Source organism: Kryptolebias marmoratus, linkage group LG15 (assembly GCF_001649575.2).
Source record: "Kryptolebias marmoratus isolate JLee-2015 linkage group LG15, ASM164957v2, whole genome shotgun sequence".
NCBI classification, from domain to species: domain Eukaryota; kingdom Metazoa; phylum Chordata; class Actinopteri; order Cyprinodontiformes; family Rivulidae; genus Kryptolebias; species Kryptolebias marmoratus.
The window spans coordinates 27,457,803-27,475,946 of record NC_051444.1 but is presented as its reverse complement, the minus strand read 5'-3'; the positions used below and the strand labels follow the sequence as shown (position 1 = coordinate 27,475,946).

General features: G+C 38.3%; 1 protein-coding gene across 7 annotated transcripts in view; it reads left to right on the top strand.

Annotated features, from left to right (window-relative positions):
- Positions 1-18,144, top strand: part of nav2a (neuron navigator 2a) — a 228,525-nt gene that overhangs the window by 146,863 nt on the left and 63,518 nt on the right. For all 7 annotated transcript variants that reach the window (XM_037980061.1, XM_037980062.1, XM_017426754.3 and 4 more), the window contains 2 exons: positions 6,449-6,566; positions 10,261-10,313. In XM_037980061.1, coding sequence (XP_037835989.1) covers positions 6,449-6,566; positions 10,261-10,313 — 171 coding nt within the window. The remainder of the gene's footprint in view (positions 1-6,448; positions 6,567-10,260; positions 10,314-18,144) is intronic.

Genomic DNA, 18,144 nt, shown 5'->3' with positions numbered 1-18,144 from the left:
ATTGAGCTGCTCCTTTGTGGATTTTAATATTTGAGCTTTATTGGTTCTCAGGATGCCTCTTTATAATGAACCAGTTTTTAAAACTAGACATTCAAAGTGTTGTGCATAAATGTTTAACATTTTCCATGTTTCAAAATTGCATTTGTGGGTACTACTCCAAACATTTTGACATTTGAAACTATTTTCTCTTAGATTTGATTGTAAAAATATTACTTTATCGATAACTTTCTCACTACCTTTTTTACATTTCTACTTTTTTATACATACTAATTTCTTCATTTAATGAGAGATTCTATAAAGGAATGCATATCAAATGCCATCTTGTATGACAAAGTTTTAAACAAAGATTTTTTTACAATCTGTTAGTGCTCACAGTTTGTGTTGGGAATAATACTCAGTTACGGCCTCAGCAAACTGTAGCTCAGTATCTGTAATATTGACTGCTATAGCCAATTTTGTGTTGGTTAAATTTCATTAGCTGTGGTGGCCTACTTGAATGGGGTTAACTACAAAAGCTTTTCAGCTGTATCCAAGGATTACTTTCTGAGATTTCTTTCAAATATATCCAGTGGTTCATGAGATATTTTGTCACTGGACAAATACAGACACACACACACAGAGATAATTATATTATGTGCTTTACATGGTGGTGAGCAACATTCATTGTAAGTGAATGAAGATAAGCAACAGAAGCATAATGAGGGAGACTTTTTGTGGCATTACAACCAATCTCTGTTCAAAGAGCCATTTTACATGGAGAAAATCACATTTTCTTTTAAATTCAAACTAGTTTATTCAGACTGACTCTCTCTGTATATGATTTCATTGCTCTGTGACATGCCATGTTTGTGAATTCTGTAAACAACCTCCATAACTGAAGAAGGCAATTTTGGGTAGTAAATGGCCTGTTTGTGGTCCGTGAGAGCAGGAATAAAAGATCTCATCTAGCGTCATCACCTTTCATTGTTGATTTACGAAGGCTGCTCTGTAATTTGGTTGCCATGACTACTTTTATGAGGGGAGAAATAGGTAAACCAAATTCATGGATTTTTATTATTTATTGTTCATGTTTTCTTTGCACATTGGGTACACTTAGCAAGTCAGTGTGAGTGCAAACAATGGAGGTAAATGAGAAAGTAACCCAAATTGTTAACTCAAACTGAAGAGCAACTTGGCATAAAAGAAAATACAAAAATATGCACATGGCTGCAGCAAGTACAGATTAACTGGGTTCCTCCAACTGTATGATCCTAATCACATGTCATAACGTTTGCAAAATTTGCATCATTGCATGGAGCAAATTGGCCAAAATTCCTCACTTTATTTAGCAGGATGTCTCCTTCAACTCAAGGGCACTCTGACAGTGCGGTTCCCTGGCTGTCCTCTGACCAGGCCAAGCGTGCACTGCAGGGATGGTCTTTATGTGGCATGGCCTTTTGTTGTGATTGCACGCCAGCCTGGTGACTCAGCAATCCGGGGCTACGGGGATGCTGGGTGTGCAGCGGGTTTGTGTGAAAAGAAGCTGCAGCTGTCTGATGCGAGTGACTCATCGCTGTTTGTTGTCAGGCTATGAAGAACTGACGGCTCAAATTGAACATCATTATATGAACATGCACAAAGCTTTCATGCAGCGTGTGCTTGTGAATTTACAAAGCATGAAAGTTGTTGACAGTGTTTTGATGAAATGTCAAGATGTCTGTTTGGACAGACTCAGCAAACCGTGTGTGTGCAATGATTGAGAGAAAAGACTGCAGAGCGCTTCTTAGGATACTTATTAACATCCACTTAATTGTTTAATCTTCTTTGAGTTCAGACAAAATAAAACTTTGGAGTCTGAAGCACAGCTGTACCCGGTGCTTTGGATTTGATTGAAAAATTATTATGAAAAAGCTGCCTCTTAATTTAAGTGGCTTATATTTAAGTTTACAGAGCTGCAGCCATGGCTTTGTTGTTGTCTTGCTGCTCTCTTTAAAATAAATATGATTAACTCTCTATGAAAAATAAAATGAACAGTGTCAAATATCAAGACTATAATGATACTAAGGACACTAAGGATGCAACCTAGGTCAATGTTTTGTTCATGACGTGGAGCTATTCCCTAAACAGGATGTCAATAAATCTGATAGACCACAAAGAACAGTTTTCATAAAGTCCTCACAATGTGAATGAGTTGGTGTCATGTTGCCTTCTCTGTTAAAGGGAATGCCCCTGACCCCATTACCAACTTGCAGCTCCTAAAGAAGACCCTTGTTTCCACGAGGAGAGAATGTAGATTACTGGGAGTTTCTGGGGATGGTGGGAATTCCCAAATGAGCAAAAACATGTCTGTACATCTGCACATAAGAACAGATCCCTGACTTCCATAGTGTTGACACATGGATATTACAATCATGAGTATTGGTTACTATTATTATTATTATTATTATTATTATTATTATTATTATTATTAGTAGTAGTAGTAGTAGTAGTAGTATTACTACTTATTAGATGACCAAACGATTTCATTAGTGTCAGTTCAATCAAACCAAAATAAGGTCAATTCTTTGTAAATGTGTTTGCATAAATTTAATTTTTGAGTAGCAAAATAAGGGGTGTCCTGTAGAATATAGGTGTGTCTGTGAATTGGTCTTTTAACCTACATATTTACTCAACTCTCATCAAATTAGTATCTGGAGAGTTTGCATGATGGGCGAACACCAGACTCCATTATGGTTTTTGTAATAGTTATAAGAAGTTTTTGAAGGGCCCGCTTCTGTCCCGCTGAGGGTGTTGGACAGCTATTATTGTGAAGAGCTGTTGCCATGTGGGGATGTTGGGTGCCAAGTGTCAAAATAACATTGCGTGACTGCCAAGATGCAGGGTTTTTATTTTTTTGTAAGACTATTGCATTGTCGCATAATACGTTTACAGTCTGACTTGCAGATAAACACAACCTCATGACAAGGTTTTATAAAGATACATTTCGGTAAAATTAAGATGACACTCAGAGGATGATGCTCTGCAGCATGTCAAGGTCCTACTACAACAAATGACCCATATATGTTGAAAAATATATTCTTTCTTCCCATGCTCATACTTTCTATTTGGCATTCACTTTCTGACAGGTTTTTTGTTGTTGACGCATGTCTCCACTGGGTCTGTCATCTTGGAGAAATGGATGCAATCATGTACCACGAGTCCATAAAATAAACCTCCATCCTTTCTTATCTAAATGAACTGTTTTGTGATGTACTAATGTCAGTCAATAATCCTATCCCTTCCTATTCCTTTTTCCTTCTAATCAAGTCAATATGTATAGAGGTTCCTTTGGATGTAGAGTGGACTAGGGACCAAGATACTTCATTCCTGTCTGACAGATGGATATTGACTCAATATGAAGTCAATACTTCTCTTTCTTAATCATGACTGCAGGCTATTAACATGTCCCTCAGATCATATTTTGCCCTTCATCACCACTTAACCATTACTCTCCTTTTTTTCCTCAGCAGCCCTTAAAGTGGATTTTAGATCAGTCTTTATCCAATAAATGTTTGTTTAGACATACATGATTAAGCATATTGCTTGTGGACGTTGAAAGCTTTAGATGAATAACAAAGTATTTCACTTGTTTAACTTAACTTATTAAAGTATATCTGCGCTGAAATTTGGGTGCACTTCAATAGTTTTAGTCTTTTAGCTTTGTTGCTGTAAGCAACAGAGCTTTTTGGATCCTTGCCATTTTTGCTAATTTGGTTTTAGATTGGTTTTCATCTTTCCTTAAAGGTAAGAAATTTTAGGGCCAATACAAGGACACAAAACACAGCTTGCCATTAACAACCTCAAAAAGTCAAAACATCAAACTTGAAAAAAAAAAAAATAAAAAAAAATAAACCTGAACATTTTATTTCTGGCCAGTGAGATGCATGCTATTTTCTAGGTGCTTTGTTTCAGCTTAGTCAAAAGGCAGAGAACTGAATGATAAATTTAGACAAAGTTGCTAACATCTAGTTCATCTTGTGAACTTACTTCCATTATTTCAACAGCTTTGCTCTTTAAAACCTCTGCATTTTATCAGCCAAATGACATTCCATTATCTTTACCAACTACTTTCTCTTGTCAGTTTGCTAATTGACTCACTATGCTAGCTAGTTGCTAAGTTAGCAGCTTTTAGCAACATAAGTCTGTATTTTTTTGGTGGTGTAAAAATAATATATACAGTAAAAAACTTTTTTTTGTCAGGGTGGCTGAAACAGAATAGCTTTTTATTGCTAGAGACAAAGGTAATTCTTCTGATTATTCTTTTACTACAAATGCTTACAGTCTAAACTGAGCTGCAGAGTCGGTGATAATCCTTTCATATTTTTATACCTTTGACTTAATTATTGATAACTGAATTCAAAATAATCATACTTTACTATTAATTTCTGCCAAAAGTGAAGATGCATCAGTACTCTGTAAAACGTCTTCAAATATACAGTTTCTGACATGTTTCATTTAAAGTTTGACTGACTTGATAATGAGATGTCAAACACTTACTTTACACTTACTTTTTCAGGCCTTTAAAGTATCCTGTTTTGATTTGCCCATGTTTTGATTTTTTTGTTTTTTTCCTCTAACAACGTGCCCGTGCCCCCTGCTTACCCTCCAGTCACTTGACCCACCCTTGCGGTTTCCAGCTCCGTGAATGACAGCTACCCATTTCACCTCGTTTTTAATTATACTCCGAAACCCTCAATTTGCTTGCTCGAAACTACTTTAAAGAAACCCTGCGCACTCACACAAAAGCTCTTGAAGATTGTACTTCCTTTTCTACGCGACCAGCTGGGAGCGCAAATTGAAAGGATGATCTCTTAATCCAGTTACTTTAAGACTTTTTTTTTTAGCTCATTGTTTTGCTCATAGCTATTCTTTTTTTTCCCACCATGTGTTTGTGTTTGGTAATCCAGCTTGTATGATTTTAAAGGCCATTCTAAAGCTCTTTGTATTGGTGTGGTCTTGCACTCTCATAAAACTTTTGTGATTAAGCCCATGCAGGAAAATGAGTGTACCGATGTGTGTTTGTGTGCATGGCTTTGAAGTTTGCACACACCTGCTGTAAGCCATGAGCGATTCATCTGTCAAGCAAAGCTTTAGGTCTGTTTACAGTCCAAACACAAAGAATCAAGGGTCGCTACCATGTTACACACCTAACCCTACACACCATCTGATTCTTTTTGGGCACGAGCTTGACTATAATGCAGTGCCTGTACATTACTGAGGTTTGTCTTTTGTGGCAACTGCTTTTTATTGCTGGTCAGTAAGCATTTCTCTCCCTCTAATTTACAGCCAGGTCTTTCTTTTTTTAAATCTCTCCTAAGTAATTCAACAACTTTGCACCCATACCACAAACATGTCTGAATCTTAGGCATTTTCAAAGCTCTGTTAGTTTTAAAACACTGACTAGTTGTGCTTTTACTGCACAAAGGTTTGTTTTTTTTTGCATATAAGACACGTCCTATAGATTAGTTCTTTTCACAGCGTTATTCTGTTACATCCTTTGCGCATTTAGATACCCTAAAACACTGGCTAATTTGATAGCATTAAAACTTTGTGGCTTGTGCACCAAGCCAGGAAATTTGCTACCTTGAGTTGAAATATATTGGCGGAAATTTGATTTTATTATTCTGTATCTCATTACCGAAACCAGATTACTTGTTTACTTGATATTCGATGAATCTAATGAAATCAGTGAGTGGAAAATCATGAAATAAAGATGTCAAAGTAGAGGTAGATAAGCTGTCACATATGGTTTTGGCTCCCTGTGGGGAGGGTAAGTTGCACTTGTCAAACAGGGCCTCTGGAGTTCACAGACAAGTCTGTACAATGCTGCAAATAAAGATGGATTCATGAGGTGTCAGTTTGTTAGATATTGCTTCTTTATTAGAAGAGTCAGCAACTTCTTCTCAACTATTGCCTCCCATTGTTTTTCATCTCCTCAGAAAAAGAAACTAACTTGTCTTGATGTGAGAGTGAAGGGGTAAAGGAGAGAGAGTTTGGTAACTAATTTTGAAGGGAGCTATTCAGATTATTCAGATGCTTGGTCTGCCCCCCTCCTCTCTTTCCCTCCCAGGCAGTGAAGGGTCTTTTCTGTCCCCAGAGAGTGATGTCAGCATGGCCCATTGAAAACAGCCGCGGTGTGCTCCGAGATGAATGCCCTGGCTGAGCACAATGGCCCCAATTTGAATATCACGCGGATATGTGCCAGATCGGAGCCGCAACAAAAGAGAGAGGGCTCCTCTGCTCCCATTCAACCATGCTGTTATTTTTGTAGTCGTAAATTTGCTCCAACTATTTATACCTTTTGTAGTTTTCAAGTGCCGAAGGAGTTTGAAACACATGGATGTAGCTGGCGAGGCTGCCCTTGTTTTGGACTGGATTTTATTTTGGTGGCTCATGACTGAGAAGGGATTTTGTTTGTGTGTGACCGCAGATCTACACAGACTGGGCCAACCACTACCTTGCCAAGTCAGGACACAAGCGTCTCATCAAGGACCTCCAAACAGACGTCACAGATGGAGTGCTGCTGGCTGAGATCATTCAGGTCGTCGGTAAGATAACTTTAATTTGATTAGAAAATTGTCCAAATTAAACTAGCTCTGTTCATGTGATTGCTATAAAAGAAATAGGCAAAAGCGGCTGACTTAACCAAACTCTTTTTATAGCGTTGGCGTTACAGGACAAAGATTTTACTTTATCTGATGTGTTTTTTAATCATACAAAGTTTGTACCAGGCTATAAAACTTCTGGCAAAAATAGTTAATGTTAGTTAAGATCAAATCAAGTGAATGTTAATCGGTCTTATGTTTTAGTATATAATAGTCTAGCCTCTAGTATTCTGTTTGTATTTAACAGCTTGTTTTGTTCATGTAGTCATGCTCTATGTCCCGACACAACAAGAGCACTGTGAAGATATTCTGCCTAAAGTGGGCTGTAAAAGTTGGCTGTTCTTCTGTGGTGTTGACCTTTGTCCTTCTCTGTGTCATCATCATCAGTCTTGTCATTTTGTCTGGCCGTCCTCAGACTGTCATTGCATCTGCTGGCAGGCTGAAACAGGCTGGCACCAGCTGACCGGTGACTCAGCATGTGAATGACTGTTTCTTTTCCCAGCTCTTCCCCCCATGACCCAGATTATATGCTTCCTATTATTATTTGAACAGTGTCACAATGCTAATTAGTTGTTGTATCTAGTTGTCTTTTTGAGATGGACAAAGTTCCCGAGTATTTCGTGCCAGTGTAAAGATTTCTTTTAATTTTCACTATAAGCGTCCTCTTTTTGAGTAGTGACCTAAACTGTAGCAACATGGAATAATTTGTGTATGAGCAAATTTTTATTTGTCATTTTTTGAGGGGTTACATGTGGGATAAATGATCAGATACAACGGGCCATCTACTGAGATCAGCCAACTCGTAATAAAACTTTAATATACACTATGATATTCTGACTCTTAAAACAGCAACAGCAGCTGTTTACTGTATGAACATCTAGAGCAGTCAGGCCTCATTTGTTTGTCATAATTGGTGCTCTTTAGTTACAGGTTTTGGCAACCGATCTAGTAGCACCAACGTGTTGGCACATGTGAGTCATTTTCTTGTAGTTTGAAAGCAGTAATTTTATTTCTCCTGAGTAAACTGTATTTGATGGCAATGATGCCTCACAAGCAGTTGAATATCCTTGATAGCTGTCAACTAAGACAGAAAAAATTAACAAGCTTTGTTCAAAATATTCTATTTAGGTCTGACTTTAGGTTTGGTTTTGTATTTGAGAGACCTGGGACAAACCTGTCTCCTGGCTGGTACAATTACAAATAGACAGATAGCTTTAAATATGAGTTTTTATACCTGGAAATGTGATAGCCTACATCACACAGTCATCATCAGCTGAAAAACAAACAGTACATCAGCAAGCCGACTGATATTTTCTAAAAAATAAATATATTTAGAGACCCGAACCATATTCAGACATGAAGAATGGACTGAATTAACCTGACAGATTTATTGCTAAATTATTTATAAATATTCTGATGAGCTTAATTATGTAGTTTAATGCATGCAAAATAAGAGAAGTAAAGTGATTAAAGTCAGCACAACCTCACTCTGTACACCATGCTGTGTAAAAGCAAGTACCACTGGGAGCTCGGATTCTTGTAATATGATTGACATTTTAACACTAAACTCATCCTCTGATTTCTTGATGGGTCAGAAATCCAAATATAAACACACACATTCTCTACTTGAACCAAGGCTGTTCCATACTTACATATGGTTTGCATTTATTTTTTTGTTGCACTTACATAAGTCTACACAGAAAACCTGTATGACAGCTGACGGTTCCCCTGTTCCCAGAGCAAATCAAAATAAATTTAGAGCTGTCACTTCAGCTATTCTGTTTTCTCCTTGTGTCCTCTGAGAAAATGATTCCTGATGAAAACAAGCAAGCGTCTGGTGTCAGAACAACTTTGCCAGTCAGCTAGTTTACCAACTTAGACCTAAGATCGGGATTTGTGAAAATAGAGCAAAAGGGAAATTACATTTTATGTTCACAAATTAAAAGCGAAGAACTTATTTTAGAATATACAAAGAGATTCAGATTTAAGTTACTATCTAGCTCTTGTCAAAATACTTGTCAGTCCAGTAAAGAAGTTAACCACATATCTGGCATTTATGTATTTAAGTTTCAAGCCCCCTCACATATTCCTGCCTTTAGACAGACAACCTGACAGGAAACTTTAAGTTTTTGTGTTTTTTCTTGTAATACAAAATGACAGATTTTAAAAGATTATTATTTGTGTCTGTATCTCGAAAACCATTTAGTCTGTCTTGAAAGTTCAACTTCTAGTAATCATAAAATTAAATTATGTCTACATAAAAAAGAAAAAAAAAACCTGTATGACTGTTCCCCTGTTCCCAGATCAAATTACCACAGATTTAGAGCCATCTATTCACCTGTTCCGCCCTGCCTCTTTTAAGTGATTGCAAAATGTTTTAACCGTTTTGTTTTTCGTTACATAAGAACTTGTTTTTTCTAAGCTGGGAATTCCGTTGTGAAAACACTCTATAATTAATAGGAAAAAAATGCCTGTTATAAATAGCAACTGGGCTAACGTATACAATATTTTAGCTACATACAAAACCATCAATTGGACATACATGGCTTAATTCCACAAAGGTTTGTATTTGTTTTCACAATTTAAAACATTTGGGATGCGTCTCCTACTTCAGCTAGTTGGGTGGCTTACATAGCCGATGACGAGAACAGTCTGAAATAATCTGAAACAATTTCCCAATTGAATATATTTGCATAACTCCAAGACACATCAGAGGTTGTCTTATAGCTGAGATACAACAAAAGGAAAAGGTCAGATAGAAAAACATTGATATACAGTCTTATTCAGTCCAATTATATAATATATTTAATAAGTTTGCATAAAGTATTCCAAATGTTTTTTTAAACCCCCATCCTGAGTCTGCGAGGGATAGTGGGTGACAGTGGAGCAGAGAAGTTCCTTCTTGTAACAGGACAAAAATCTTCAGCAGAACCAGACTCGGGAAGGGCGACCATCTGCCTCGACCAGCTGGGGGGGGGGTTAGACGACAGGACAGAGATGCAGACAAATACAGAAGCACCAGATATCTGCTACAGCAAAGAAAAATATACTATTAGAAACCTAAATTTATTGGCAACTAAAACAGCATATAGATACATGAAGAGTTGGGGAGTAAAGATGGAAAGTGGATCACAGTGTAGCTGCTGCAGTGGTCCTGAGCTGGAGCTGTCCTGTCGGCCCCACCATGTCTCCGATGCAGAAGTCTGGGCTGTTGGCACAGTTGTCAGCTGTGATTTGACGGCCATGTCTCAGCTGCTGTGGGCTGGGCCTCTAATGGAGGAGAGCAATCCCTGACACCACACCACATACACACACACACACACACACACACACACACACACACACACACATACGTCGTCTTTAAATAAAGCAGCACAACGCTGCTGGTCGGGGCCCCAGTGGCATCGCTCCCATTTGCTGGGATCAGATAATGTTTCATGTCACCGAGAGAAGAAAGGGGGGTCACCTCAGTCACCGGCAGGATCACTTCTGCTGCTCCACACTTGGACAGGAACTGTCTGGGACAAACACACACACACACCAAAGTCTCCATCCTTTGGAATAAAGGACAGGACTACGATTACTGAACATAGCTGAAAAGAGTTTTTAATTTCTCCTTTTTCTGTCTCCTCTTCAGCCAATGAGAAGATTGACGATATCAATGGCTGCCCCAAGAGTCGTTCTCAGATGGTAAGTGTTCCTCTCGTCTAAGTTTGTTTTGGGAGCAAGTTGTGAAATTTAACTGTGTGTGTGCATGTGTGGGAAGAAACACACCCCTTTGATTTAGCATCTCAGCGGTCCCTGCTGGAAGCCGCAGTGCAGAGGTCACTGTGAATGACTGTAGATTGGAACCTTTAGTCCATTTATATTTACTTTTGTGGTCTCATGGGCTACTGTCTGTGAAACATCTGGCTCAGACTTCTGGTTGGGTTAAAAGCATCATAGGTTTTGGTTTTTGCCACTTAGCTTCATCTGGTTACACTTGCAAAAGAGGCTGCTTTCCCACATCTTCAAGAGATGGAGCAGAAAGAGGAGAACAGTGTTTTTTTTTCTAGTTTCCTCAGGGACATTTATCGAATAGGATTTTTTTTGTCTGTTTGTGCGTGTGTAATACCGCTGGTGGTATTTTAATATTTTCACAGTCTTCTGTTGTCTGTGGGAAATGATCCAAGCATCCCAAGACAGGACTGCCCTCCGCTGTATGTGATGGGGTTTAAATTGGCCCAGTGTGCCAGCTGAGGAGGGGGGCTATTTTTGGCCACCAGCCAGATTATTGAAGCCTTACAAAGCACCAGAGAGGGAGCGACACACAAATACACACCCAAATGGAACATCTGATCAGGAGGTTGACCACAGCTGATCCCTGAACCCTCATGGCAAACATACTCACACTGGACTCATATATTGAGGGACTCCTTTTCAGATTGATCATTATTTATTAATATATACTGTATATATTAAGCTTGGTTTCATGTTTCTGTTTCTGTGTTTTTGTTTTTTGATTCAGACTTATTTATAATTTAAAAACTAAAGAGCTTTTGGTTAATTTGTTGTAGAGAATTCCACCATATTATACAAGAGTGCTTAAAATTTCCACGTTTAAGCTCACCAAAAGAGATTTGAATTCAGCTTTTATCTTTGTAATTTTTTTAATAAACTAACAAGCTATGCATCAGTTACCAAGTGGACTAATGAAAATTTGAAGCAGTCGTATTTTCTGTTTGTTAGCTTGATACTGGATGTTAGTTAATTACACATTATCACAAATGCCCCTTTCACACTTGCACAGGTTTGCTGTAATTGAATGCATTTGTCATATCTGAATTAATCCCAGTGTTTGTCTGTAAAGTTTTGGAGTGACAATTTAAGTCAATCCAGCCGACACACACTTTTAACAAGCCTGAACTGCTGCCGTCACATTAATAGACGCACAGCAGCGTTGGGTTCGTTTGGCCTCTGATCAGCTCTTCGCAGGAAACTGACAGATCATGGTCTTAAATCAAAAACCGCTATCAACTAACATTTCTTCCCCTGGTTTTTACCTACACTAATTAGCTGCAACACGGTCATTTTTTTGTCAGCATCCAAGCTAAAAAAAGAAGAAAATTATGATTGTTTTATCTGCAGCTCTCTGTCTGACTACACATCAGTAAAAAACACAGTGCAGCCTGCTTGTTGGCAACACATCCAGATGTAACGTGTAATTGTATATTTACAGTTTTTGTGTGGTAATGCGGCTTCGCATCTCTCAAAAAGCTATGACTGACGATGTTGCCTCATTTAAAGCAAATAAATCCCAAGTTGATAACAGCTATGCTCATTACTGTAGTGCAAGGCTGTTTTCAGTATAACACTGAATATTCAGTAAGCTTAAACATGTAGCAAAGTGATATTTTCTGCACAACTTTCGAGGAAAATGTCTGATATTTGTCGTAGGTTACCTTTGGTTGTGAAGGTGTTGTTGGTGAGCCTGTCACTCTGAATGACCAATGATTCAAGCGTATAACTAAAGATTTTTTCACAATGAAACATTTTGCCTAAGCTGGCCGCAGTGTAAACGTGGCTGAATATTGTGAATGCAGTGTGTCACATTTACAGGCATGTTTAAAGGAATTTGTGACAAAATAAAGGGGCCAGTATCTTAATGCAGTCACTTAACTAGATTATTATTATTACATGTTATTTAAAAATATAAAGAGTGTTGCGTTGTTGTTACTTAAATGTTTTATTATTTAATAAAACTAATTTCCAGTAATATCTAGCAGTTCTGTTTGGAAACTAGACACTTTTGTTCAGTTCAGCTTTTAGTTGAGTCAACTCTTTGTTTGTTTCTTTGTATTTTTCAGTCTAATACACTATTCATGCTGGTAATGTTGTTATAATTGTTGTTGCTTGGATCTGAAATTTTTGCTTTTCACCAAAATATTTTAGATTCTGAGACACCTTTTTTTAAAACATGGCAAACATTGCTTCCAAAATGATTACCATTGGTAACTTTTTGAGGGTCAAAAATCCACTTTTCTAGGAAATTGTTAGCTGATTATATGTCTTGGATGTTCATAGATGCTGTGTGAATAGTTAATTTCTGTCAAAATCAGCTTTGAATTAGCCTTTTGTTGCTGTTTATTTGTGTTTCTGTGCTTGTGAGTTTAATTGGATCTCCTTGTATAATCTGAGTATTTTTGTCAGCTTTAAGGCAAACTCGAAGCAGTCGAGCAGTACCGAGGGCAGGTGCAATCGCAGTCATTATGCAAATGTCTGCTTTGTGTGTTGTTGTGCTGTCAAAACAAACACACGCAGGTCCATGGAGTTTATTTGGCAGCTGTGTCGGAGAAGTGTGCGAGCCTACTTTTTACTCCACTTAATTTCATTGCCCCCAAAGCTTCCAAAGCTGCTGCCAATTACCACCACTTAACTTAACCTCAGCCTCTAAAGGAATAAACATGGAAATAAGTTCCATCGGCGGAATCAACTGTAGCACTCTTACCCGGCACTCATGTTGGTTGATTAGCATACCGCTCATACAGGCCAAAGTGAGGGGCTCTTTTTACAACTGCCTCATCCTCGTTAAACAGACCCCCATCGTTTGGTCATTGCTCTGCCACCCACTCAGGCTCTGAGCGAGTGTGTGTTTGTCTTTGTGGGTTTAGTGCGACGGAATGGTGTTGATTTCACACTGAGCTGTTAAAACCACACAAGATGCCACTCACACACGGCGAAAAACGAGCCTTTCTACATGGGCAATGTTGTCGAAGCATCCCATGTTGAAACAGCAACCTTTGAAGTGATCCGGACTCTTCCTGCTATGAGGTCTAAATCAGACAGAGTTTAGGACCACGGGAGCTTGTTAAGTTGTTTTTAAAAATATGTTTGCTAGATGGCTTGATCCGCCGCTGCCATAACTGTTGAAATGGGAGACTGACACCCACACCATTAAAAACCAGCAGAGCCAGGTGTTTAATGGGCTTTTCTACCTGTGTGTGCTTGTCAAAAAGTCTCAACTGACAATACAGCTTTCCTGTATAATTTTCCTAACGCTTTACCTTCAGGTGTGGGATCATTTAAAACTGACAGGTCACACCCGACACTCATTTGTATGCCGTTTTGTACAGTAATGAGTTTTTCTCTTTCTTAAGACGAGGGTTTTTAATCGATGGATAAACTTTACAATACCAGAAGCATATCTTATTGTTTCTTCAACCAGCTGGTTAATGTTTGATCAAAGAGAGATGTTTAACCAGTGTGTGTTTGAGCAAGAAAAATCCCCAAATAGCTCAGCTGCTGAACTGAGGAGATCACAAGGTGAACTGAAAAAAAGAAAAAACTGAGCAATCAGTTTTTGAAGTGTAGCAACTACATACAGGAAAAACAATTTTTTTAGAGCTGATTCTGATCTATGGACAAGAAAGAATGATCAACAGACCAGACACAAAATAATACAACAGCTCTGCAACTCTTCTAATTTGCTGCCTTTTTGTTCATTTTATGTAAGTGAAAGCAGAACTGGGTGGATGTGATAGTTGCAGTTTCACATGAAGATAATGTTAACACTACAAGTCAAATATCATGAAACCTTGTCAAGATTTTAAACCACTGAATTCAGTTAATTGTAGATTGGGATCATTTTTAAGGTGTTTTAATGTTTACAGCATTTATGTTGCTTGAAGGTGGCACAGTGGAGCAGTGGTCAGAGCGGTTGCCTCTTGGCGAGAAGGTTGCTGGATCTCCTCCCGACCTGGGGACTTTGTGGGTGGAGTTTGCATGTTCTCGTTGTGCATATATGGGTTTACTCCGGGTATCCTGGTTTCCTCCCACAAACTGGTTAACTGGTAACTCTAAATTGTCCCTAGGTGTGAGTGAGAGCGTGAATGGTTGTTTGTCTCGTTTGTCTCTATGTGTCCCTGTGATGGACTTGCCACCTGTCCAGGGTGTCCCCCGCCTCTCACACAGTGACTGCTGGAGATAGACACCAGTAAGGAGAAGCGGGTAAAGAAAATGGATGGATGTTGTTTGCAGATGTTCTCTGAGCGTTCTTGTTTTCTTATTTGTTACATAACTGAGTCATCTGCTGCAGTAACAATTAGTCAATTCATAACAGTCTTATCAGAAAGTCCTTGCAGGAATTTGGGAAAAGTGCAGCCTTTCAGAGGAAATGCATGTTTTTAGGCATGTTCTGCAATAAAAGAAAACAAGGGATTGAAAAGATAAATAAATAAAATAAAAACTATTAATAATAGTTACTGCTACAGAAACAGTTTTTAGACATTTGAAATTGATAAATTCAAAGTGGAAAACAAGCAGTTAGAAGTGGGTTTTTTTTTCATTAAAACAAAGTTTTCTCTTTTGAATATTCTTTTTTTTTTTTGTAAAATTTATTAGCTCAGACTTATGGGTTAGAGCTGTTTTTACAGGCTTATGCTCGATTTTTTTCTAATTGAAACCACAGACTGATCTAATCTGTGTTTTTTCTGCCACTTTGAAAAGCCAAAGGAAAATATTGATGTGTTTTTGTGTAGCTGGACTGGGTGGAAAATAAAGCTAAATACCCCCTAGGCTAAAAGATACATAAAATAAATAAATGACTAACTAAAAAGCGGGCACTGTGAGTCTTTATAGATTCAAAATAATACTAACACAAGATATAGAAGATATAGAAACTATAAACACAACTTAAATACAAGATTTAAGTATTAAAAATGTTGTAATTCTATAGTTCTGTGTTGGTGGGATTTGCAAACCTTTAGCAACAGGAAGGCCTCTGGATTGAGTTACAATTCTTTATGTTTTTGATCCTATTCAGAAGCTTTTTTGTTGTTTAATCACAGTAAAGTTTAGAGAAAATCACAAACTGTTGATATGAAAAGAATTTGAATTGGAATCAATAATTCTATTGTTTGGAGGTGGTTTAAAAAGTGTCTCAAATATCCTTAAGGTCAGTGAAACAGACAGAAAATGCTCTTGCTCAAACACACACTCCCTCCTCCTTTCTCTCTCTCTCTCTCTCTCTCTCTCTCTCTCTCTCTCTCTCTCTCTCTCTCTCTCTCTCTCTCTCTCTCTCTCTCTCTCACACACACACACACACACACACACGCAACAATAGCAGCCCTGTGATGGAAGGAAGTGTTTGTTCAGCGGGCTGTGGGGCCAGCGGCCCTGCTCTGCTGCCAGGAGCCGGAGCAGAGCAGGAAGTGACGGCGGCCCGAACTGAGGTGTGACACCGGGGCGAGGTGCAGCATTCACGCTGCAGGGACACACCTGACACTCAGGCAGGTGCAGGACGAGCTGACTCCTGGGGGGGGAGTTGTTGACAGTGGAGACTTCTCTGTTGCTTAGAGGTATTTTGCTTGTAAAATCCATAGATTCCCCATCAGTTTTCTGCAAATATATTCAGCTGTAGCTCTCTTCTGTGTCTTTTCTTGGTAGTTTACTAGATTTTTAAGTTTACCTGTTGTCATCCAGTTCAATTGACAGACAGATTGTAGAAAAAAGTGACAACATAGTTTAAAATGTACATTCGTTGCCTTCCAAAAATTGTAGCACGCAGATTATTTCTCATTTTGTTTGCATTTAGGGAAGGTTTTCGTGCTTTTATTGTGAAGTTCACAAGCATGCAGCAGGCATGTCACTGTGTATTAGTAATCCTGTAAGTAATGGTTTAGTCATTTAATTTTTAGGAAGGAGAGGTAGATCTTTAGCCACCCTCAAACCAGATATGGTGTGGTAACAGACAGCAATAACAAATACGTAGTTCTGTTTTTCAGATGTGGAATTTGGGAATCTAAGTGAGCTGATTTTAATGTTTTTTGTAGCAGATCAGAATCACTAAGCAATGTTTCTCTGGCAGTTCCTGTGCTCTTGTTGTTGGAGGTTTGAACAAGGTTTCAGTATTTTTATCCCCTGAGAGGCGTAGTTGGGGTGCATCTCAGCAGGACCGGGCCTGGCATTTACGATGGGTATCTCACAGTTTTCTGAAGGCAGGTGCTATTTAAGTTTGGGGCAGTAGGAAAGTGGTTCAGTCACTCAAATGAGGTTTAGGACTCGGGGCAAAAAAGAGACTCGGTTAGAGGGGTGTTTTCAAAGAAGTTTATTTTTAGGGAGCTTGTGGGATTCAGAGAGAGCCGCAGTGTGCATTCCGAATGTTCCTAAATATTCTGCAGTATCACCTTGAAGGACAGCATGTGTTTGGCCTGCTGACAGCTGCTCCTCAGGTCAGAGGTCACGTAGACGACAGCAGAGGCAGACCTGGAATCTGTTGGTCTTATGACACACAGACCTGTCCTGTAGAGGCCGTATAGTACATTCAGAAATATAAAAATCTTGTCACTAATAAATGTAGGCTTGTCATCAGTAAGATGATACAAACTAAGTTTTATTGCATTAAATAGTCTGGAGTGATTTATAATATTCTTGTTATCAAGTCTGGATGTAATGACGTTAGCATATAAAAGAAAATTAAGAAGCTCTTCAGCAAAGTTTGCATTTCACTGATTTTTGCTAGGGTTAGCTTGTAGGTTTGCTAGTATATGAAAAATAACTGACTGAGTCAACTGTAGGAAAAAGGTGTAAACAAAAGTGATATTTTTTCAAAATAAAATACCCTGCAGACCAGTGTGTATAAAAGAAATAAGAAATGTTTTTAATTCTATGTTTCCTGGTACTAAATCATCCTCGCGGCTGTGCCAGTCCTTAACCCGGTGGTCGGAGACCGCTCTTTTAGATCATCATACCTAATCTCTATGAGGTCTACCAATCAGATGCTTTGGATGTTTCAAGATCCTTACACAAAAGTAGAGGTGATCATGTTTTTCCCTTTGAATAATTGACCTGTGCAGTTCTGGAGGCAAGTTAAAACACACTTTTTCTAGTTGTTGTTCGGCTTAACAATTTGATTTTGTTGGTTTGTTCTGTTTTATTTTTATGGAAAAAAAACTGAAAATGACAATAATTTCTGCCTTGTTTACTGTAGTATGTGTATTTTAAACAATAGGTGCAATAAGTTTTAGTATAGCAGTATGTTTAATTTAAAATATGGCCACATGTATCCAGGAGAAACCATTTAAATGTTGTATAATATGGTAATCAATGTGAAAGTGGATGCAATTGAATTTTTGTAGTCTGTAGTATTAGAATATAAATGTAATTGTTTCATACATTATAAATGTAATGGTTGCTCTGAAGGAGTAATAATGGATTTAGCAACATTATATGAGATTGCTTTCCTTGAGCTGATTTGCATTCATAGAGTTGGTAGTACACTTGAAGTCAGTCAGCAGATGATTTCACATTCACACATAGGAAGATGTAATTTCAGTTCAACTCCAGCTTCTCACCTCACAGCTGGAAACCTCCCAACAGCAGAGACATGGTGAGAGCTGTAGGTCAGTCTATATTTAGTCGGTTCATATTAGTTGTAGTCATGTCATTAATCTTTAGTGAACACAACCCTCCCACTTTCAGCCCACACCCAGCTTTATAGTTTAAAACCTTGCTTTCTGAGATTGTATTGGAGCTGCTGCACCTT